This window comes from Populus alba, chromosome 3 (genome assembly GCF_005239225.2).
Source record: "Populus alba chromosome 3, ASM523922v2, whole genome shotgun sequence".
NCBI lineage: Eukaryota > Viridiplantae > Streptophyta > Magnoliopsida > Malpighiales > Salicaceae > Populus > Populus alba.
In genome coordinates this window covers 20,711,793-20,735,903 of record NC_133286.1, presented here as the reverse complement: position 1 = coordinate 20,735,903, position 24,111 = coordinate 20,711,793, and the positions used below count along the sequence as shown (strand labels likewise).

The window sequence follows — 24,111 nt, the reverse complement described above, 5'->3', positions numbered from 1 at the left end:
GGCCCATTTTACTATTTTGACAGAGTAACTGTCCGACAACAATGTTTCACACTATCAGAAAGGAAAAACACTAGACATAAATGGCAGTCCAATCTTCATTCCCAAAACTTCACGGCATGAATAAGAACCTTGAAGCCAGGTAGGCTCACGCTTATGTTCTTGGGCATGTTCCAGCAACCATCATTGACCAATCTGCAGATGCAAATTTAACAAATATCTTCCCCGGACCGCGGTTTATTGGGTTATATGCCCCTTGTTTATGCTCATCATATATATATATCAGTTTTTTACACATATTAATATGAACTGGAAAAGACAATTTTATCCTTATCAAAAAAATAAACTATAAACAGCTATCTCTCGAGTACAAGTTATATCATTATATTACATATTTGATTTTTACTAGGCAACTAAATAAACAAAATTATATCATCACAAATTTAGTTTGGATTTTTACTTTTAAGCCTTATGTTGAGATGTATCATTAGACAATCTTTTTAGTTTGGTTAACGATATTAGATTATCCAAATTAAAATTAAGGGATTCATAAAATTAAATTTTACTTTTCATTATATAATCTGACTGATAGATAAAAAGAAGAACATCTTCTTAAACAGCAACCACCTTACAGAATATTGATGTCGCATGCAGTGGTTGCTAAATATACCAATGTTTTGCTTAAATTACTGTAAATATATTCTCAATGTCTTAAATTGTTAAAAATGTAGAAGAGTTGTATATATAGGGAGTACTGTGTTGTAGGTTTAAAATACTAATTATTTAAGGGCCTAATTCCTCCACTGAGCTCATCAAAGTCATTCAATAGATAATTATTTAGCAAATTTCGTATATAATCAAATCTTTCGTAGCCACTGTTTAACTAATTATTAACCATCTTGATGTTGGATACTGCACTATTAGGTGATGAATCCATCAATGCCTTCAAAAGGCACAAAAAGGCAAAAGGCAAAGCTAGAAAGGAGAAAAGAGAACCCGAAAGGGCAGGCTGAGGTCAAGTGACCGTAGCAAATTGTTATGCTAGTGGTGGTGGAGAAAAATGGTGGTGGTGGTGGTGAATGGAAGAATTGATGAAGATTCAGATAGAGAGTGGGTGACATTCCCACGTGATTGACCCACCACCACCACCACCTCCCTTCCCTCTTGCTAGCCAGTAGGTTTCTTGGTTGGCTTCATATCAACGCTAACAGCCAAAATAAACCAACCACAGCAATAGAATCAACAAATAAGATAGAAAATACCATCCTCAGGAAAGTGTACAGAAAAACAATAAAAAGGTTAAGAGGTTACTATCATTAACTCGTTTGACAAAGTGAACCACTTTCTTGGATGGTAGGATTGCTTTTGCCCACTAAAATTTAACCTATAGCTAGCCCTTTCCTTTCCTCTCTCAAATGCTAGTGGTTCTTTCTCTTCCCTTGGTTGGCCACTAGTAATATGAACATCCTTTCATGTTTTTCCCCTCTCTAATGCTAGTGGTGACCTCTCTATCTCTCACTCCCTCCCTCTCATGTCACATTCTTAAGCTTGTGTGAAGCAATGAAGGGTTATACTCATGTTATCCGCTAAAGAAGGGTAAGGATTTTGTTTAGCATGGAGAGAGATGGATAAAGAAACTAACCGAGAAAGCCCATCTCTTCTCCCTGGCAATACCACCACCATCAAGGAAGAATCTCCAAGAAAACTACTCGGAGGTACTGGTGCTGCTGGTGTCGTTGTTTCTGGTGGTGGTGGTGGTGGAGGCGGCGGAGGTGGCGACAGGTTAAAAAGAGATGAATGGAGTGAAGGAGCTGTGTCAACCTTACTTGAGGCCTATGAAAATAAATGGATACTTAGAAACCGAGCCAAGCTTAAAGGGCATGATTGGGAAGATGTTGCACACCATGTATCATCGCGTGCAAATTGTACAAAGTCTCCGAAGACACAAACACAATGCAAGAACAAGATTGAGTCCATGAAGAAAAGGTATAGATCAGAATCTTCCACTGCAGATGCCTCCTCTTGGCCACTTTATCCACGTCTTGATCTCTTGTTACGTGGAAATAGTGCAACAGCAGCTGTAACTCTATCACCACAAGTACCACCACAACATCAACAACCGTCAATTCCAACTTCTGCCAATCCTCCTTTGATGTTGTTAATGGATCAGTCACCCTTGGCGGTGACGCAACCGCCAGCACCAGCTCCTCCACCTCCACCTCCACCTCTTCCTCATCAAACTATTGTGACTGCTCAAAACTCACATGGGTCTAATGGTGTTGATAGGGGGGCGCCAAAGGTCAGCCAACTTGCCTTTTCTTGTGATTCTCTTTAATGTGGTAGTAAATTATTATTCTAGACCAATAAATCTCTTTGAAGACAAAAAAAGAACTCTTGACCGACCAATTAAACTGATCAGCTGCCTATGCTCCTAAGTTGTTAGATTATCGTACATGTAAAAATTTTGGACCACACATGATTGATCCCCAGTGAACTCATGGTTGCCCTCTTAGGTTTTCATGGAGCTGGAATCATGACTTCTGTACAAATGTTGACGACATAATTTATGCTATCATGTAAAACTAAATTTTCCAATTTGTAAGTAATTTAGGCCACCTCATTTTTTTTAAAAAAAAATAATGTTAATTTTCCCAAAATCTTTAATCCCTGTATGGATGATACACACACACACACACACATATATATTCACCCCTACGAAGTGGCATCTAAAAAGTAAATAGTGCATTTGAGTTGATTGTAAACATTAAATATTAAATTAGCTATTAATTACTAATTTTCTGTTATTAGGAAGATGGAATGGATACAAAACTATCAGATCATGTCTCGGACAAGAATGCCATGGACACGGATAGTAGCACTCCGGCTTTATACAGTGATAAGGAGAAACTAAGGTACAAGAAACTGAAGAAGAAAACGGAAAAAAGAAAGAGGAGAAAAAGAGAAGAATGGGAGATGGCTGATAGCATCCGGTGGCTAGCAGAAGTAGTGGTAAGGTCAGAGCAAGCAAGAATGGACACGATGAGAGAATTAGAGAAAATGAGAATAGAAGCTGAGGCTAAGAGAGGTGAAATGGACCTCAAAAGAACTGAGATCATAGCCAATGCTCAATTGGAGATTGCAAGGCTCTTTGCTGGTGTTGGTAGAGGTGTTGATTCGTCCTTGAGAATTGGAAAAACTTGAGAGGATTAGTGGCACTGAAGCTAATTATATATGATCACACTGATGATATATATATATATATATATATATATATATATATATATATATATATAGACCTGTAACATGTATGTGTTGACACTGAAAAAGAAGAGAACAGAACCTTAGGAAATGGAAGGGAAAAAAACAAGGTAAGGGAGATTTAGTAATTAACTTGTATGAATTAGGCTTCGCTAATTAGTTTTTAGCAGTAGAGATGTGGCAGGTAAAAATAACTTCCCTACCTCGTTGTAATGTTCTCTTTCATTGAACAATGCAGGTGTTTTATGCCAATATCGTTAGCTAATAGTTGTAGAGATCTTTAATCATTGCATTATTAATTCGTGCAATTTAATTTTGAAAAGAACACTCATTTTTTAATTATTATATTTTTTTATTATTATTAACGTGGGTGTCCAGACTAACTTATATGTACCTCGACTAATCATACGAGTTCTAAAATTAATAATTATATAAACCTTTTAAAATTATTATATTAACAATATTGTGGCTTGAACTTAAAATTAAAATTATTGGGAAAGTAAACTCTTTCTCAATTATTATAATCTTTAGTAAAGGTTATATAAAAGAGTTGGCATAGGTATTTGAACATATTCTTTTATGTGATTTAAAATTTATTTTAAGCTTAAGAGAATTTATTAAATTTTTAAATGTATCACGTTGATATGAAAAATGCGTTTTTAAGATCATGTGGACAAGAACTTGGTTTTAATTAGAAGAAATCTCTTATCATCAAAATAAAAAAAAAAATCTAAATCCATTTAACATTTATTGATATTAATGATTTTTTTTTAATATATCACATCATTGCCATATAATTCATGTCATCAAATCTTAAAAAGTATCCACTTTTATATAGTATGACATGGATTATAGACTATAGAGTGATGATGTGACATATTAGTTGATAAGACTAAAAATTTAATTTATATATTCTCATTGTAAATTCTCTCTTGAAGAGAGGCCATATGTATATTAAACCTGTTTTTATTTTTTATTGTATTTGATGTGTTTTAAAATATTTTTTAATTAAAAATATATTAAAATAATATTAAAAAAAAATTGCTGACAAAATTTGAATAGAACCGAGGAAGAATTTAGTTTTTTGCCTAAAAGGTCCATGAGGCTTGCAACTCTATTGTTAACTGGCCGAGCGAGGAATCTCTCTTCTTTTAGATACTCTCCGAGGTTTGAAATTGGCCCATTTTGAAATTTCCTAGTGAAGCCCATGGTTACGACTTGCGAGTACAGAGTCATTGATTTGTGTTTGGGGCTGCGTTTCTACCTGTGTTTTGTAAAATTTTGATTTTTTTTTGTTAAAATTGAGTATAGTTTGTACTTTTTGGATCGTTTTGATATGCTGATGTCAAAAATAATTTTTAAAAAATAAAAAAACATCATTGACATGTATTTCGGTACGAAAAGCTATTTAAAAAAAAACCACTATCACACTGTCAAACACGCTCTTAATTAAAATGCCTCGTTTAAAACTTAATTATAATAAAGATTTGATAAAGATTTATCAGGCCATTTGAAAAAATGAAATCAATCTTAGTGTGTGGAAAGTAAATGAATTATACAATCTGTCAAAACAAAAAATTATTAATATTAATGTTAAGACTAATTTACATATATCTCAATTAATTTTATAAATTTTAAAATTAATTAGCATATCAAATACTTTTTGAGCTCTAAATTATACAGGAGGAGGAGTGTGATTTGCTTCAGAATTAAATGCCTAAAACTTTATTTTCAAAACAATCTTCTTCTGATTCCCCCTCGTCTGTATGGAAAAACTTTATTCTTCAGCACCAGTTTCCATATTTAATTAACAAATACCTTTGGACTCTGAATTTATAATATTAGAAGGATGATGAATGTAAAAATTAAATAAACCTTAAATCGGTAAAAACTTAATTTAATTTATTTTTTTTAAATCAAAATTAAGATTTTAAAAAAACAATATTCAAACTACGTTAATTCGGATTTAAAAACTTTGATTGAAGGCTTGAGATGTTTGCTAGTGATTAGGATAAGTGCCAATAATTAAATGAAATTTAGTTGGAAATGACGGTATAAATGAGATCAGGGATCAGTTAAATCGAAGAAATAGAAAGATAATGGATTTGCGATGAGAGAAGATTGGTCGAGTGATAAATTTGCACTGTCCATTCAAATAAATTCTACAACTTTCATACCTTTTTCCAATATAAGGATTTAATTAAAAAAAAATGAAATCAATTCTACTGTAAGATTGGTTTAACTAAATTGGTGTTATTAGAAAGTAATCACTGCCCTCCAAGCATGGAGGGTAGCCCTTACCTCCCAAGAACAGCCCTTTTTGACTCTTCACACAGCAAAGAAGACTGCTTTGCAGAACCCCTCAAGGAAAGTGCATCGGAGAAGACAACCTTGTGGCATTTGCTCATTAACTTTGCTTTCCTCTTCTTTTTATACACGAAGGTTCTGTTTCTTGGAAAATTGTAGTAGTTTTCTTGATTTTTGAGTGTTTTTGCTTGTGGGATCTTTTTGAGCTTTGTAAATTTCTTATGCATTTGTTGCTGATTCATGGGGTAGCAAAGGTTGTCAACTAAGGAGATAAGAAAAGCACCCTAGTTAATAGAGTGTTTGGCATTACGGTGAAAAAATGTTTTTTAAAAAATTTTAATTTTTTTTTATTTTAAAGTAATATGTTTTTTATGTTTTCAAATTATTTTAATGTGCTGATCTCAAAAATAATTTTTAAAAATTAAAAAAAATATTATTGACATGCTTTTCTGAATAAAAAACACTTTAAAAAGCAACAGCAAACACACTCTCAACCACACAAAACCTAAACAGTGATGAGAAACCACTGCAAGTGTATTAGCCTTGATTTTCTATGAATTACAGTAGTGAACTGAAAGAATTGGCCTTAAAAAAAAACACATAATATATTTTTTTCAAGGTAAAATAGTCTTTTTATTATATTCATTTGTTGTTTTAGAATTATTTTGGAGTATTTCAATTTTTCTATAATTTTTTACATAGAGAAATTATTTGGTTTCCTTACAAGCAAAAAAAATCAACTTTAATTTAGAGTTTTTTTGACATTTCTCTCCTTCGATGTGATCTGATGCTTTCTATTTATTGTTAGCTTGCGATGCTGTAATTTTATGTTTTTTTTTTTTTTTTTTTTTGTACCCAGTAGGCATGGTATTCAAAGTTTTGATATGTTGTCAGGTTGATAAATATATGTGAATTTGGAAGTGGTTTTCCCAATGGTTAAGATGGGAATTTATATAGGTAATGGCAAGCCCAATTAGCTTGAGACTAAAGGCTTCGTTAACTGAAATGGGTTTTGGATTCGGTGACGCTTCATTGCCACCAAAAACACTGACGTTTTGGGCCATAATATTCAGTCAAATTTTATGACCCATGACAGAATATCCAGTCTGTTTTTGGCTGGATTTCCATGAAATTCTGGCATGGTCCTGAAAAATTTGACCTGGTGTTGCGACATTCGGTCAAGCAAAGAAAAGCCTTTAGCTTGGAAAGGGAACGAAGAAAGTGACTTGTTTATGTCTTCACTTCATTTGTCAAAAAGAATCCTCAAAAAAGGTTTGAATTGCTTGATTCCATGGCAGAAGAGATTGGATGGAACATGTCAGCTTTGATGAAGATATTCGATTTGTTTTATTGTAGGCTTTGTTGAGACTCTTAAATTTACATCATGCTCAATTGCATACAACTAATGCCCAAGGCTGAGGAGTTGGCTAGGCGGGTGCCGACGAGCTGTCAACCGAAATCAAAGGTATGCATATGCCCTAGTGCTAGCCCTCCGCCTTTCGAAAGCCCTTGCCGAGAACAATCCTGGGGCACGTGTTCTTATCCTGTGTTCGGAGAACCTGGCTGTTTGTTTCCGGGGACCATTGGAGACTCCCTTGGATATTCTTTTAAGCTCTGCTAGTTCCTCTGATGGTGCTGCTGCTGTAGTTGTCGGGGGTGATCCTGATACAGCTACGAGTGCCCATTGTTCCAACTTGTGTCAACCGAGCAGTGTATTGTTAATGATGGAATAGTTGGTCACACACGTGAAATAGGCATGGCCTATTACTTGTACCCAAACGTGCCCAGTACTGTTGCGAAAGGTGCTGCAGCGTGTTCGGAGGAGACATTCAGCACTCGATATGGGATTAAGGACTGGAATTCTTTGTTTTACAGTGTCCATCCTGGAGGTCCAGGCGTTTTGAACAAGTTCGAACAGTAACTTGGGTTGACCAAAGATCAATGGAGAGCAACTCGACATGTGCTCACCGAATATGGAAACATGTGGAGTCCAAGCATCTTCCTTGTTCTTGAGGAGAGGATCCGCGGAGGAAAGGAAGGCCACCTCCAGTGAAGGATTGGATTTAGGAGTGCTTTTTAGGTTCGGCCCTGGCGTGAAGATCTTGACCATTGTCCTCCGTTGTTTTGCCACAGATTGAATCACTAATTAGGCTGCGGACTCGTCAAAAAAATCTCGAAGAACAGATCATGCGTGATGTAGTAAACAAATTAAGTTTCGTGGGCTTTGGTTAAGGTTCTTTGTGATAGTGATGCTTGTTCCTATATTTTCCGTTACGATTTGTTGTCCAGGAAAAGTTCATCAATCCTCAAAAACTATTAAGATATTTATAAGATCCGGTTTCGTTTGTGTCGGATCATTAAAAAACCGCAGTTTAATTTCCGACTCCGAGGCAGATGAGATACAAATAGATAAAAAATAAATATAAGGTTACTTGTAAACTAAAAAGAAACAGTGGACAAACATTCGACATTGCTTTTACTACCTAAATCTACCATGTTAATTTCAATGGAGTTTAAAGAAGGTAGTTAATAATCTTTAGAATTTATAATTAGTGTCATCAGCTAACTACATTCTTGTATAAAAATTGCCCTTCTACAAGCCTCCACTTTGTTAATCTTCGAGTAGTAAGTTGCTAAGATATATAATTCCAGTTATTTTTTAAAATATTTTTTTATTTCATTCAAATAATTTAAAAATATCAAAAAAAATATTAATTTTAAATAAAAAATAAAAAGTTTTGAAAATTGAGGGAATACCATTTTAAAAGAGGGATAAATAGAATAGCATTGCAAGGGGTTGATGCGGATATGGTCTAGCTTTTTCGACAAGATCGAGGAAAAGTTTAATAACCTTATTAGCAGTGAAAAAATTGTATTCGAAGAACATGATCTGTACCAGAAACTGACCTGAGAATGTCTAGCAATTTCCTAATAAAGAGAGCGGCGTCAGGTTGAGAAACTTGGAACAAATTCTAGCAAGAAAATTCCAAATACATTTGCTCAGCAACTTTGCATTGTATACCCAAATTCCTAAAAACTAAACAAATTTCAAGGAATACTAAATATAACAAATTTTAGGCAATTAACAGCTAAAATTAACAAAATTCAGGCACATACAGTAACTATTTCAATTATCATTCGTTGAAATCCTTGAAATCGAGCCAATAATCAAAACTAATTACCCAAAATAAAATACACGAATCATAATTTGTTCAAAATTCTTATAGCACAATTCCTTGCATTAAAACCCCATTAAAGGAGCCAATTTTACCAGAATTTATGTCTTTATACTGTCGCCGGGTTCTTTCCTTTTCTTTTTTTCTGTTTGTGTATGTTTGATGATGCAGATTTGATTTTCCCATACTCAAACTGTAAGCAAACACTTGACAGCCTTGATTTCCTTTCAAGTAAGCATCACAAAACTCTTTAACGACAACTTGTTCACTTACCAATTTTCTATTTCTTTCACGAGGAACCTCTTGCTTCAACTTGTTCCTATCACATTGTTTGGCAGTTCAATGGTGTTCAAAACTCCCTAATTTCCTAGCAGTGCCTTGCAAGTATGTAACCAAAGTAGGTAACAACATACCTGTCTTCTTGAATTAAGTTGCCTACATTAAACTTCCATTGGGCCTGTTCTTGTGCAGTCTTTCTGGAGTTTTAACTTCCATTGGGCCTGTTCTTGTGCAGTCTTTCTGGAGTTTTAACTTCCATCGCGACTTAGGCCTTCCTCTTGTGAAACTTGCTAAGATTTGAGCTCCAAACTATGCTGTTGTTATTAAATAATGGCTTCATGTTTTTCCCATTCTTGACTTAGCAAGGACAAAACCACAGATCAAAATCTTTAATTTCCTTAACCCCGAGGAGGAGATCATATTGATTTAATAATCATTTCACTCTAATAGTCTTATTACAATCGAAAATCTACGTTTTTGATTACTTTCTTCCACGGTGAAGTCCTGGAAGATTCAAAATTAAGGACCCATTTAACAGAATTTAAAAGCAGAATATAGAGAAGAAACAGAACTGTGAACCATAAAACTAGAGCCGAGATACAAAACTTGTACTAGAAAAGAAAATGTTGCTAGAAATATTGTAACATTAGGAAGTAGCATATTTAGACAACTCCAAATCAGCACTAGAAAGTCCTTGACAATCAAATCTTATTCTACAACCTCATACAGTATGTAGGGCAAAATTTGCAGCAGCATCTGAGGGAGAGAAAGCCAAGAACATAAGAGCAGCCATAATTCCAACTGGAAAGAACAGAAACATCAGTGGTGGAGGAGGAAGCGGTGGTAACAACAATGGCAACACAGCCATTGATGCTGCTAAAGCTGTTAATAAAACAACACTCGCTGTGCTGAAACACCGCACCATTGTCTTGGAGAAGAACTCACTTTTCTTGATTTTCTTGAAGCTCTAAATATCATTTCTTGCTTTCAGCTAACTGCAGCAAGAATGTGCTTAAGAAAAAGAAGAAATGGATTATGAAGGAATGAAAGTTGAAGAATTTCTGCAACTTTTCTGTGATTTGTTCTGCTTCCTGGAATCTAAGATGGGCCAAGAATATACGGTTGGTATGGTCAAGAACAAGAGGACAAAGAGAGTTTTTTTTTTTTTTTTTTTCCACGTAACTATAACTAAATGACCTTTTTGAAATGAAGAAGTGTATTTATAGAGGCATCAAGACTCTGTAAAGAACTGAGCCATTGATAGGACCGAGTTGGGGTTTGGTTATTGTTTTTTTGGGTCGAGAAATCCGGTGGTCCAATCAGACAGAATCAGAGCTGCGGATCCCAATATATACGAGTCGATACGTTTGGGAACCAACAATATTGGTTTGAGATAAGGTTTGAAACAATATTGGAATATTTTGTTTTTCAGTGAAAAAGTGCTTTTCAGCTTTTGATTTTTTTAAAATTATTTTTTTAATTTTTTATATTATTTTAATATATTTTTAAATATAAATAACTTTAAAAAACAACCAACCACATTTTCAAATACTATTTAAATTATTTTGTGATTTTTATCTAATTTGTTGTGTTATTTCCATAATTATTTTACCAATTTGGGTGTAACTTGTTTTAAAATTCAGGTGTTAAGCGGGTGGGTCAATCCAAATTTATCTAATAACAATATTATTTTATTTTTTTAATGAAATAATATTATTTAAAAAAAATTAAAATGATATTATTTTAAATAAAAATTAAAAAAATATAGGGGGTTAACAATTTGGATCTTGTCCGGATCTTAAAGGGGGATGAACACGGTTGTTAACAGAAAATTGAACTATATATGCTCATGTGAAAAGTTAGACAAAGGATCCATGCTTTAGTATAAAAGTTGGGTGTTTGCTTGGTTGTCTTCACTTGTAAAGTCTTGCACGTCATGCAATTTTCTAATTATATGATACCTTTTCAAAGTTGTTTCCTCGTCGAATGGGATTGGTTCGGCAATAAAGCATCCTCGTTTGAGTTCAGCTAGGGCTAGGGTTCTAGACACCCACTTCCCTTAACAAGAAGAACTTGTGTTTTAACCATTTAGGTGGTGGTCTAATAATAAAAATTTAAGACCAAAAAATTTACTTTTTTTGTGATCTCAAATTGAAACCCTAGATTACTTATATGATGGTCATTAAAGGCTTACATGGTCATTAACTTCAGGGCCCATAAAATTAATAGAAATACGCGTAAACTGGTCCGGACACCTATGTTAATAAAAAAAAAAAACTTGTGTTTTAATGATTTATTACCTGGTGTGTCTTTGTAAATGTGATGGTGTTTTTTATTTAAAATGTTTTTTTAAAAAAACAATATTAAAAAAATTATTACTAAAAATAAAATGTGTTTTGCCATGTGCTCACAAAACTTTTCCCTCCTGGGAAGAAATGGTTAATTTTTCTGAATTTAAAGCAAAGCTATTATTTTTTAATTTCCATTTTATATATATGATCATAAATTTGCAATAAAATATTCTTTAATTGTTCTTTAGGTTTCAAATAAATTTCTTTACTTTTCTTCAGTTTATTTTCTCTCTCCAATTTTCACCTCACCAACAAAAAAAGGAATATACAATACTTCTCTTCTTCGATTTTCTTCTCGCCAGCATAATTTACTCCCTCTCCGGTTTTTCTTCTTCGAAACATGTATAATGTTGGATTATCCGTGATTATTAAAAAAACACTTATAATGAATTGTTAATTTATATAAAAAAAATCTTTCCGAAACATTTTTTTTTTTTTTTAATTTGATGGAAACAGGATCATAAAACGACGAAGAAATTCACTTGTGACAGGTGGATGAGAAGTCTCGCCATTTTGTAAGTAACTGCATCGAGTCAATGATCCATCAAGAACAAGAAGATGTGGTAGCTAGCTTGTACAGTGAAAATAAATAAATAAAAGAGAGAGATGATCAGGGTTTCAAAGATACTGCACCAAAATCCAAAGAATGCTGCGAACCCTAAATCAGGGAAGCATTGTCCTACATGGCGTCTGCATGTATTGGAAATGTATCAGAATCAATATATCAATGTCAAAATCTTTTTCTGTACTTCTTTTTCTCTTGGAAACCATGGAAGGCGAGCACAGAGTGTCTCAATTCATTGCATGCTCGATGAAGCGTCATCACCTTCAGTGCTGATACATCTGACACCCTAATTAATAATCTGTGCAAGAATTCTTCCATGGATTTTTCCCAGGCTCTCGTGGAGAAGGCGATGCTATCCATGGTGAAATCAAGCTCAAGTAAGCATTGCAGACGTGCTCCACTCCTGAACACTGATTTCTTCCACCCACCTATCACCATAGAATCCACCTGTATAATTATTGGAATTGTTGAAGTTATAGGAGAGCTCCTGGGTGATGATGAGTAAGTATTTTATACTTAATATTTCTTCTTCTTTTTTTATGAAGAAGTCTAAACCTATAACATGACGATAATTCAAATCAACAACGGTCAAGCAAGCTATCAAATTTAATATATTTTGGGAGATTCATGTATTAAACCCAAATAAATATAAATTTAATAAATTATTTAATTTAATATACTTAGATGTGTCAAGTTGGTGATTCATATATTCAAGGACAGAGCAAGAACAAATAATTAGGGGGCGTGACATTTCCTTGCAACATTTTCAATGTTCTTTACGTCATTAAAATTATAAATATTTACAAAGAAAAAACTGGGAAATGTGGAAAAATATTTTCTTGCAGGGGTCAAGGTCAGCCTCTTATCTCCGTCACTATATATTAAACCCAAATAAATATGAGTTTATCAAATTATTTAATTTAATATATTAAGGTCTGTCAAGTTGTTGGATTTACGTTGAATTCAGCTTTGATAAATCCAAGTTATTATGAGTCCGACAAACTAATTGACGTTTTATACTTAATTTACTGGGAAGATAAGTCGAGGAAAGATAACTATTATATATATATAAAAAAAGTTAACACTTTACTTAAGAAGACATGCTTGGTACTCGTCGTCGGTAGTAGTTGATATTTCGAGAAAACTAGACGATGCTATGATAACGCAGGAATTAAATTTTGTTTTATAGACCTCAATGTTTATAGAATTCTATAAGAATTCCTTTTCAATATCTAAAACGTGAAAGAATATTTATATGATAAGTGTGACGGTGAGTATTGGTTATTTTTTAAAGTGTTTTTTATTTAAAAATATATTAAAATAATATTTTATTATTTTAAAAAAATTATTTTTGATATTAACATATCAAAATAATCTAAAACATTAAAAAATAATTTTTAAATCTTTTTAAAAATACTTTTAAAACATAAAAATTAACAAAACCTACTCTTTAAAGTAAAAATAAAATAAATTAAAATTCGAAATAGTAACTAGTTATTGAAAAAAGAAGAGAAAAAAACCAGAAAAAATAATGTTCAAGATACGAATCACATGATGACCGATTGTGACCTGAATTACGAAGTTTCTCTTTTTCTGCAAAGATGGGAAGAATATGTGAGGTCGGTACGAATGCACTGAGTGCTGCATAAATTGAATATTTTAATGTAGGACGACTATAGCTTAGGTAAATCTTATCTCGAATAATTAAAGAGATCATGTCACGAGTGCAGTGTATCTGCCCTTTACCTATAACACGCCTCCGTCTCTCTTTCCGAAAACCACACCACCTACTACTAGCCAGTGCCCACTACCACTAATCTATAGAAATCTTCTACGGAACTCTTAGTTGCTCAATTTGATTTGGTTCGGTAAGTTGATTTCATAAATTCATGTATTGGAATCTTATTTGGATTAGATTAAGTTGAATAAAAAAAATATTGATTTTTTAATTAATTAAAATTAAATTTTTAATAATTTGGTAGACCTAATCAAACATTATTACTTTTTTATTCAAGAATAAAAAAAAAACAATAAGATGTTATTTCAATAAAAATAACTGAGTTTGTTTCACCCGGTGACAATTGAAATCCATTATATGTTAAGTTCTATGTTTAATAAAACAAATTATTGATTTTTTTTATTAATTTGATTGTGCTTTTAATTACTTGACTGATCTAATCCAATTCAATTACATTAATGTTGATAATTTTTTTTTAAATAAAATAATATTATTTCAATAAAAATAATTAATTATGATTACTTGGCTATGCACGGACAAACCTAATAATCTAAATCTTTTTTTTATATTAGTTATTGGATAGTGTTTGAGATTGCGATAATAGTTGTTTTTTTAAAATATTTTTTATTTTAAAATATATCAAAATAATATATTTTTTAAAAAATAATTAAACACTAACATGTTAAAAAGATTCAAAATCATTAAAAAAAAAATTTAAAATAAAAAAAATTCAAAATTTTCAAAAGTGTTTTTTTCTAAACACAAAACAGACGAACTATTAAACTAATTCTAACAATTAAGTGTGGTTTTTTTATATATATATATTATTGTGTGGCGTGTCGAAAGGCGAAGGACACCTGAGCAGAACCCCCAACAAAATGAATCTACTTGGGTCTGAGACAAACATTTTGGACCGAGTAGTCCTGTCTAGTTTGGCCCAATATTCAGCCATATCAAAAGTTGATTTCATTTCTTCTTTCATGTCTGGGTCCGACACACAAGGCAGGCCTTTTCATATCTGGACGAACACAAGATTTTTCAGTGCCAGAATTGGGGAGGGGAACGCATAATCTGAGTTTGCTGAATTCTAGCCAAGAATCAAGACCAGACCAGCTCTTGACTCCAGCAGGAATTATATCCTGTCCATGGCATGTTTGCAAATCAAACACGAGAGGAGACATCGATTGGTGCCTGTTCGTGGATTTAACCCTGGGGAGATACATGAGATTACTCGGTACATCCATGAGATTATAATTTACAAGAAACAGATTCTGAAATAACATGGGAGATCATCAAGAGTCGCTTCATTGTTGCTAAATCATCCCTGTGCTGTGATAGCTGTGGGACTAAAGCAGATGAATCAGAACATAAAATATAGTACATTTTGTTGATTGCAAAAGCTCACTCTGAAACTTCAGTTCCTAGAGGTGAATGCCCGCTCGAAGAACCAGTTGCGATCTCAGATATCCCTTTAGAAGGTCTAATCCAGCTGCTTTCTCTGATACAAAAAAGACGTTCTTTAGCATAATCTACTGCTACATTTTCTGAAGTAAAATATACTTTCCCATGGAATTATTAACCAGAGGTCACATCTGAAGTGATATATGTAGGAAAACAATTCAATGAATTTCTTAAACAACAAAAAAAATATGGAAGGTCTTTACCAAATTGGTCCCTTTCCTGTTCCAAAGAATCAGAGTTTCTTTATCTGTAAATATTTCTCAATTAGTTAGCATTAAGTACTCTTATGATATTGCTCTCTCTCTCTCTCTCTCTCTTTATATATATATATATATATATATATATATATATATATATATATATATATATATATATATATATATATATATATATATATATTGCATGCACCAACACGTTTTCAGTTTATCGAATCTCTGCAAGGGTATAAAGAGGGGGGAAAGGTAAAAAATCTCTACAAACTCAAATGGCGCCTTCATCGGTTTGGGTGCCTAAACGATACACCGATACACAACTGTCTAGTCTTGAGACATTAGACAAGAATCATTTTGATGAAACCATTGAAACTGCAACAAAACCTACCAACTCAACTTCAACCTGAAGCCCACTGGAATTTTGGATCCCGAAACCGTGTCCATGACGATGATGCCACGATGCGGTGTGCCAGACATCATCGATGGTAGAACTGGAATAAATTCTGCAGGTAAATACAACGTGAATTATAAATTCTTAACTGGAGAACCCATGTTGCCATTGTCTGATGTCTGTATTGCAGATGTTGTAATTGGCGTTTCAAATGGGATTTAAATTTTCGAGAAAGCAGGTGAACTGGGGATCTCATACAAACCACCATTAGAGGTTGTTTACTTAAGCGTTAATGTGAATTTGACAGATGGTACTGCGGCCAAAGGAACTTATGATACAGGAACAGTTGCATTGCATCAGCTGGGGCATGCTTTAGGGCTCGACCATTCTTCTGTCCCGGAAGCTATCATGTGGCCATCTATTGCCAGTGGTGAAATCAAGCTTTAGGGCTTGATATCAAGGAATGAAAGCATTGTATGCTAGGTGAGGAGTGCTGCGTTTCACTTCTCAATGAGCCGGGTTCAAGGTAATGAAACCTGGAGTCTTGATGACGATGATGAAGTACTGGAATCAGAGATGATCTTTCTATTATGTTTTTATTTTTTTTATAAGTTTTATACTAAAATGATTTCAAATCATTTATGTTTGAAAATAAGAGTGTACGTGTTGAAACATTTCTTGAAATAAGTAAGAAAAACCAATCTCTATTTCATTTGAGGAAATTGTTCATGGATTTAAAAAACAATATTTAGATGTGATGTTTTTCTTAAAAAATAGATACCACTTGGATTATAGACCCATTATATACCCAAGTGAGTTAAATAAATGGATTTCATTTAAATTAGACGATAAAAAAAAAAACAATAATAGAATATAAACCAAATTTTTATAAAAAATAATCATAATAATATGTAAAAAAATACCTAAAAAATTAAATTTAATTAACTTGAACTAGCATTACAAACATGTAATTCCGGTAATTAGAGTCGAGCCAACTCGGGTTTTCTCGTTAAGATTATACCCTACATCATGGGATGAAAACAACCTAAGAAAAAAAGATAAAGAAAACCACAAAAGCTTTTTTTATATATATATATATATAAAAATTATCAACATGCATTAACTTTTCAAACTTGTAATCTTGATTATTAGACTTGAAACACCCTATCTGAAAAAATCACAAAATCTAGTTCTTAATTAATTAAATATTATAGGATGAAATTGAAAAAATAATTTCAATTATACAAAAAGAATTTAAAATAAAAAATAACAATTAAAAAAGTAATAATTAAAAATATAAAATATAAAATAAATTTATATTTAATTGAAAGGTGAAATTTAAAAGAAAAATTAACTTAGTGAAATAACCTATAAAACAATCTAAAAGTCAAGTTTTTATTTTTTTTCCTTGAAAATAAATTAAAATATTTTTTTTATTTTTTAACATTATCACATTAAAATAATTTTAAAAAAATAAATTAAAAAAAAAATTCACAAGTGCATGTCGAACACCGTTATACGTATGCTTCAAATTTCATTCCACCTGAAATAAATCAGTAAATTAGGGATGACTGCACTACCCAATCAGATAGGCCTCATTCATGGTGGGCCCATCACACCCACGTGACTTTTGACCGCCCCACCGTCGGATCCGCTTCCTGCGCTTCTCTTTGAGGCCCTCCCTCTTTCTCTCTCTCTCTAAACAAGCTCTAAACTTTCTCCCCCTAATGTCCCGAAAAACAAAACCAAAAAAAGCTCATTTTTCTCTCCTTCCCTTCACCTAGAAACCCCCCCAAAAAAAAAGAGCCAAAACCAGCAATGCCGATGTCATTATCCTGCACATGCATGACCATTGCTAATTCAGCAAAGCCAATGAAGAGCTCGAGTTCAATTTTGTTGATGATAAAGAAACAATCTTGATTGATAGAAAATTTTTTTTTTTTTCTTTTGGTTTTTTTTATATTATATATAAAGTATGTCTGAATTGGTGGCACGTACTGGTCGACTCCAACAACGTTACGAGGGCGGTTGTCGACTTGTTGCCGGGTAAATAACAGACCATTTTCATATCTTCGTCTGAAAATGATTTATATGCGTGAAAGTATGTGTTTTTGATTGATGAGTTGAAGTATTGGTGTGTTTAAGTGTCATTTTTGTTAGTGGTGAGAGAATTGACATTTGGATGGCTGTGACAATGTGTGATTAATGGGTATGTTTTTTACTTTATGTTTATTAATGGGTCGTTTTCTATTTTAATAATCTATAGGTGTTTCATTGGTTTTATCTTCTATCTTTTCTTTTCTTGTTTAGGTTGTTTTTTTTTTTTTGTCAAATTTAATGGGGTTGGTGGCTATAAGGATGTGATCTGTAATGATGACCTAGTTAATTATTTAGTTATTTGATTAGTGTGATTTGGTCAGTAATGAAAGGTATGCAACACTGACTAATTGCTGATTGAAGATATGTGTTCCTTTTGATGGATTAATGGGCAATGTTAATGAGGGATTGATTGAGGATTGAGATAATTTCGAGGCTTTTGTGCTGGGACTCTTTTTATCAGTTGCCTCCCTTGCTTCTTGGAACCCGGTTAATAGGGAAGGTGATTGTAGACTTGGTTATAGAATAAAAAATTTAAATGGTTAGAATGCATCTCATTATATGTGGAGGCTTAAGTCTTTTGAACCATTTGGTTTAATCTTCAGACTGAAGAAATATTCTGACATTGTTTCACATCATTTCTGGAGGGAATAGGAAGTTTGCACCATCATTCATGTGCTGAATGAATGGATGAGAAGTTTTATGAGCATCTTGCTGGGTGAAAGATGCTTTTTTCTCTTTAGGGGGTCAACACCCATACCCCTGTCCAGATCCTGAAATGATTCAGCAGGTGATGTGAAATTATTTGGCTAGTTGAGAGGTCTATTGCAGGTCCAACTTGCACCGACTTTTTTCGGCATAAGACAATTTGGATTTTGTAGCAAATATGGTCTTTATCCAATAGATAGGACCAAACAGAGCTAATGTTTACCCATGTGAGCACTAGGAAGCTCATTTGACAGGTTTATCCTTAGTTTTGTCCATCAACAGTCTTGTGATCAAGATTAGAGGTCTTATGGTCAAGATTCATTGTAATAGAGTTGGGTCTTCTGGAATCCGAAGTCCAGCGAGCTTCCCACTAAAAAAAACGAGAAGAAAAATGTAGCTTTAGGGATTGAGAAACAACTTGTAAAAAACCAAATAAAACATTACACCACATATATTGGAAATGTATGTGGAACTACTTGCTGCTGCCATTGCATGGTGCTAGAAGTTACTGTCATAATTGATGTTGGGTTGTTAACTCATTGTTTTATTGACAGGTGTATTCCATATAGATTTAGAGATTATTGTGAGGATGGAGATGCTGATTCAGCGAAGGTTGTGGAGGTTCTTATGATCAACTCGCCCAGTGGACCAGGTCTCTTGTTTCCAAAGGTATAAAGTTGTCAGATGCTCTTCTGGCATTTATGATGCACACTATTTGGAACCTAGGAGTGGATAGCTGCCTGAATGACCATTTACACCTACATGTATCTCATCGGGGTGGAAGAGCGTTGTTATAGTCACATTTAGCAAAAAGCTTGGTTCACAGTGAAAGGGGTGATGGCTTTACTTATTTAATCGAGATTGCTTAGAGTTGGGCCCTACTAAACATCTGGCTTATGCACCAAGCGTATTTTTTAAACCAGTAATCTTGACCATATGGCCTTAGAGCTGTGGGGATGCTGGGACTAAGATGAGAAAATAGTGACGGTAATGGTTTTGGAAGTGATTTTGGAGATAATGATGTTTGAATATTTGCAATTACTCTGGCATATTTGTTGAGGTCGATTTGTATGAGTCTGCATGCTTGTATTTCCAGTGAAATGCAAAGTTCAGTTTCCTTCTCACTTTATTTTGGTTTTGGCTATATAATAAAGAATCCCAGACCTTCAGAATCCATACATTGTTTGAATCCCAAAACTTATGCCTTTAAAGAGCCAGTGAGAGATAGATACCATTTGGTTTAAATCCTGCCTCTTTGAAGTCTTCGTTTATGTGTGGGGCATATACAATTCCTATTACGTGTGGTTTCAGTTACTTTCAGGAAGAGAAAATACAAGAAGTTAAATTTCTTTTCATTTGTTGTTCATAGGGAGGATGGGAGAATGATGAGACTGCCAAAGAGGCTGCTGTGAGGGAAGCCATTGAAGAAGCAGGAGTTCGAGGCGATCTGATGGTGAGTTTTACATGCATTATTTGAGATTGTTTTGAATACATTTATTCTTTTCTGCTTGCCCTATAACATTAGGACTACAATCTATTAGTTGTGCCCATCTCCTATAGCGAATGCTTTTGAAGAAACATTATTGTTTGTGCATTGCCTTTTGTTTTATCTAGTAATTCTGGTGGCTGTTGAAATTATCATTCATTCCTTTAGCTTAAAAAAATGAATAAATAAAAAGGGAAAAATTACACGATCATCCTATAAGTTAGATGTTTTTACATTTACCCACTTTATTTTTGAAAATTAGAGTTTGCATCCTAAACTTTGTTGCGCATGTAACAGTTTACATCTTAAATCATCCTAATTTAGTCTATTTTGCATTCACCAAGGATGATGTAAACTGTAATTTTCCAAAACATGGAAGTTAAGTGTAAAGACGATTAGACTATAGGATGATCAGGTAATTTTCCTCTAGCTTCAGAACATCTGTGGTAGTGTTAGGCTAAATAGTAATCATGCTTCTGAGTTGTTGGCATCTATATAAATTCCACAGTAAAGAAGCTATTTGGAAATACTGTTGCATATATTTATCTGAAATCCCCATAATTTATTTTTGGATATCCTCTGGTGTCAACCTGTTAGGCTTTTATGTTCTTGGCGTAGTTTCCTGTCAGTGATATCCTTGGGGCTGAGACAGGCTCCCCAAATATTATCTTGCAGCTTGTTTACAAGTCTTGTCATCTAGACAATCTAAAAGGGAATCAACTCTAATTATATCTGTGGATTTCAGGATTTCATAGGGGATTATCAGTTTAAGAGTAAAACACTCCAAGATGAGTGTTGCCCAGATGGTTTGTGTAAAGCTGCAATGTATGCTCTATTTGTCAAGGAGGAGCTCGAGTCATGGCCAGAGCAGAGCACACGAACAAGAAGTTGGTTAACTATACCTGGAGCAGTTGACAGTTGCCGGCATAAATGGATGGAAGAGGCTTTGAAGGACTTCTCTAGCTGGCTTGAAAATAAGATGTAAAAGCTGCAGGAAAGGATCCTGCAATCCGGATTACTTTCTGTATGCACAAACAAAAGGTTTAATGTCTAGTCACAAGGCTCGGAAGGCAATTTTCTTTTGGCGCATCATGCATCACCCAAGTAACAATAGTAGTAATTTTCAAGATTGAGTAGCTACCCGTTTTTGTATGTCTTGGAAACTCCTCATTTTACTGACCTCTGATGTATTTTAATTCCGGCAAGTGTCCAAAATGTCAATTGTATATTATAGTTGTTTAGATGTTCATCGATGTATCACCCCTTACAGTTTTCCCAAATCATATCATTTGATATATCAAAACAAAAGGGAAAAAAGGGTACTTGTGTGCATGGAACGTGTCAAGTGCATGGCTGCATTCATTTTCCTCGGTTTTCTATCTCAAGTCTCGGGTCTGTATATTGAACAAGTGGATTGGCTTCAATGTCACTTGCCATCTACAGTCCTCAGTTTACCAATTCTGTTCTGACGAATTGATACAAGATTTTCTTTCTTGACAAAGAAACACTAGCATGTTGGAGCAATGGTAACCACACTAATCAAACTAGTTGTAGCATTTCGTTACCGACAAAGATAGTTAGAATAAAAGAGACATGTATTGTTGTCTTTTTTATGCAGCTTTTGTTCAATGCCTGGTGAGTGCGGTGGAAATAAGAAGAGCCGGAAAAGCAGAGCACTCGCAAAAATACGGGTTTCATTTGTACAAAAATACATACAGATGCCAATGTATATATACCTCAAAAAAGCTTATCAACTAGCAATGTCATCTATGAGATACAAATGGCCTACAAATACTTTTCTTGCCAGCTCCATGAAACAGAACGCAACCCGATGGTCCCCATTTTCCATCCGATGCATCACTCCGACGCTTGAATGGTTCACCTCTCCCCACTGGTGTGTTGGTGTTGAAACAGACGCCCTAACCTTCACCCAGTCTCCAATGTGAAGTTCTTCATCCTCTACGAGCTCCACTTCCATGAGTGTGGCCTGACCATCCGAGCCTCGGCTGCTTCACAGAAAGTTTAACCCTAACCTTCTGCCCAATCATGAGTCTTTCAGCTCTTTCAAGATGGGAGGTAGGTCCCGCCCATCTTTCTTGCTCCCCACTAAAACCAACATATAAGCTTCCCCAGTTATCTCCATCATATCTTATACCCTGTACGACAAAACCACTGCCTGGTGCAACAGATTTCCAGCTACTAACATCTTCTCTCAGTTTCTCCCACTCACACTTCAAATATCTGTTCAACCTCAAGATCTGCAGGAGGTGCCTTTTCAACAAGGTGGTACCTCCTGTGATGAGCAATCCACAGGTACCTTTTCAACATGCTGCCACACTTTGAAACAAGGTACCTTTTCAACATGCTGCCGCACTTTGAAACAAGGTACCTTTTCAACATCTATGTGATGAGCAGTCCACGGGTAGCTTTTCCAACATGCTGCCCAGCTTTGAAACAAGATACCTGTTCAACATCTATGTGATGAGCAATCCACCTTCCTTTACGGATACAACAAGTCAGTTCTAGATAACCCGTCTCTTGTATGCTGTGTGTCAAATAATTATCTCATCTTGTGAGGTCATTTATATTATTCTCCGAATACCTTTTCAAGTAATTTTTTTTTTTAACTAGAAATTTTTACACTCACGCAATTTCTTGTACTATTAATCATAAATATTACTTTGTGGTATTAATCATTTATTTAAATGAAAGTTTTTTTAATTTAAAACATGTAATCATAACCTGGTCTGGTCCCCAGACGAGGTTTAAAGCGTACCCAATCACCAACTTCAAATCCCGAAAGCCTTTCTGCACCTCCAGGAGAAACTTTCCACAATCGAAGTCTGCCAGTAACCCTCACCTGCATAGAAATCAAATCAAAAGGATTAGCTTTCAATCCATTTGGTAGTTCAATGAACAACAACCATGTTATAAGTTGGTGAGCATTCAAGCTTCAAAATCGGTTTCAAATTCATATTCCTTTATCTACTCTTCTGAGACAGGGAAATGGACAACTTCCAAGGAAGTTTGCCATTGCCATTATAGAATTCAAAAGAACAGAGATATTTGTAGGTAGCAGATTTCATTGATTGACTTGTAACCTTCACATTATCACTTTCAATTCCGAAACAGAGCTTTCTGGAGTTGTTAAATTGCCTGGTCTAGTGATGGGAGATGGAGGGTGGAGGGGGGGTATGCCTGGGAAGTTCTGAAGGTGCGAACCCATGTGGTGTGGGTGCTCAAACATGTTAAGCAGCTTTTGATTACTATCTTAGAACACAGAATAGAATAGACGAAACGATGTTTGACAGCAGTGTACAAGACAGAATGAATGTCTCTGTATCCGGGGAAGAAAAACTGCAATAGAAGGGAAGAGCACACAGACAACTTCCAGCTAGAAGGAAATAAATCTGTACAGACATGATTAGAACGCAACAATTCAATATCCTAACACCGATGTGTGAAGACTAATCAATTAACAGTCTCTCACGAGATGCTGTAGCTTTGGCTACTTCTGGACTGAAAAGGGCGTTCTGAAGAATGTCAGGATTATTTCCTTAATAGAGGCAGTGAGTTCAAGTTTTATACAACATGAACACGATCACAGATTTAGACCACATGAACACGGTCACAGAATCTAAATTGTTTGGGTTTCAGCTAGAACCCAACATATTTTGTTCTGTTGAGGCCTAACCGAACTTCTAAACCTAAGAGCAAGCCCACACATTTAAAAATTGAGTCTGGTAAACAGAGAGCACCAAATGGTTGTCGGTACCATTGTTGTGTTGCCTCGCTCGGGGGTTTCAACTGGTCCGAGGCCTGGATAGCAGATTAGTCTTAATTTTTTTTTATTTTTTTTTTTATCAAGTTGAAATGAAATTTGGACTGTACTAGGTTTTGGGTTGTCAAGCTACTGGAATAACCCGTCAGTCACGCTTAGGTTTTGTAATTATACTCTGTACTAAATATATTGATTTGACAGTTTTTTTTAAAAAATGTTATAAAAATAACATGGTAGTAGTATACCTAGTTTTTCAAATTTAATTTTTAATCATTTCCTTAAGACGATTTCTAGAGTGTGTGCG

At 34.3% G+C, this 24,111-nt stretch overlaps 2 protein-coding genes across 2 annotated transcripts; both read left to right on the top strand.

The window, feature by feature from the left end:
* The first annotated feature begins 1,377 nt into the window (after positions 1–1,377).
* LOC118054229 (uncharacterized) lies at positions 1,378–3,507 on the top strand. The gene is made up of 2 exons (XM_035065718.2): positions 1,378–2,296; positions 2,806–3,507. Exons 1-2 carry the CDS (start codon positions 1,622–1,624, stop codon positions 3,196–3,198), a joined length of 1,068 nt encoding a protein of 355 aa, XP_034921609.1. The 5' UTR covers positions 1,378–1,621; the 3' UTR covers positions 3,199–3,507.
* A 13,888-nt stretch (positions 3,508–17,395) lies between these two features.
* On the top strand, positions 17,396–21,334 carry LOC118054228 (nudix hydrolase 16, mitochondrial). Its single transcript, XM_035065717.2, has 4 exons — positions 17,396–17,781; positions 19,095–19,209; positions 19,910–19,993; positions 20,772–21,334. The coding sequence occupies exons 1-4, from the start codon at positions 17,711–17,713 to the stop codon at positions 21,009–21,011; spliced, it is 510 nt and encodes a 169-aa protein (XP_034921608.1). The 5' UTR covers positions 17,396–17,710; the 3' UTR covers positions 21,012–21,334.
* The last annotated feature ends 2,777 nt before the right edge of the window (positions 21,335–24,111 follow it).

What these genes read in the sequence shown, in the direction of transcription:
- LOC118054229 (XM_035065718.2), top strand. Translation starts at nt 1,622, where the DNA reads ATGGATAAAGAAACTAACCGAGAAAGCCCATCTCTTCTCCCTGGCAAT. An exon ending in TTGATAGGGGGGCGCCAAAG is followed by an intron (nt 2,297 to 2,805) that starts GTCAGCCAACTT and finishes TTCTGTTATTAG; the next exon opens with GAAGATGGAATGGATACAAA.
- LOC118054228 (XM_035065717.2), top strand. Translation starts at nt 17,711, where the DNA reads ATGTCTGAATTGGTGGCACGTACTGGTCGACTCCAACAACGTTACGAG. An exon ending in GGTTGTCGACTTGTTGCCGG is followed by an intron (nt 17,782 to 19,094) that starts GTAAATAACAGA and finishes TTTTATTGACAG; the next exon opens with GTGTATTCCATATAGATTTA. An exon ending in CAGGTCTCTTGTTTCCAAAG is followed by an intron (nt 19,210 to 19,909) that starts GTATAAAGTTGT and finishes TGTTGTTCATAG; the next exon opens with GGAGGATGGGAGAATGATGA.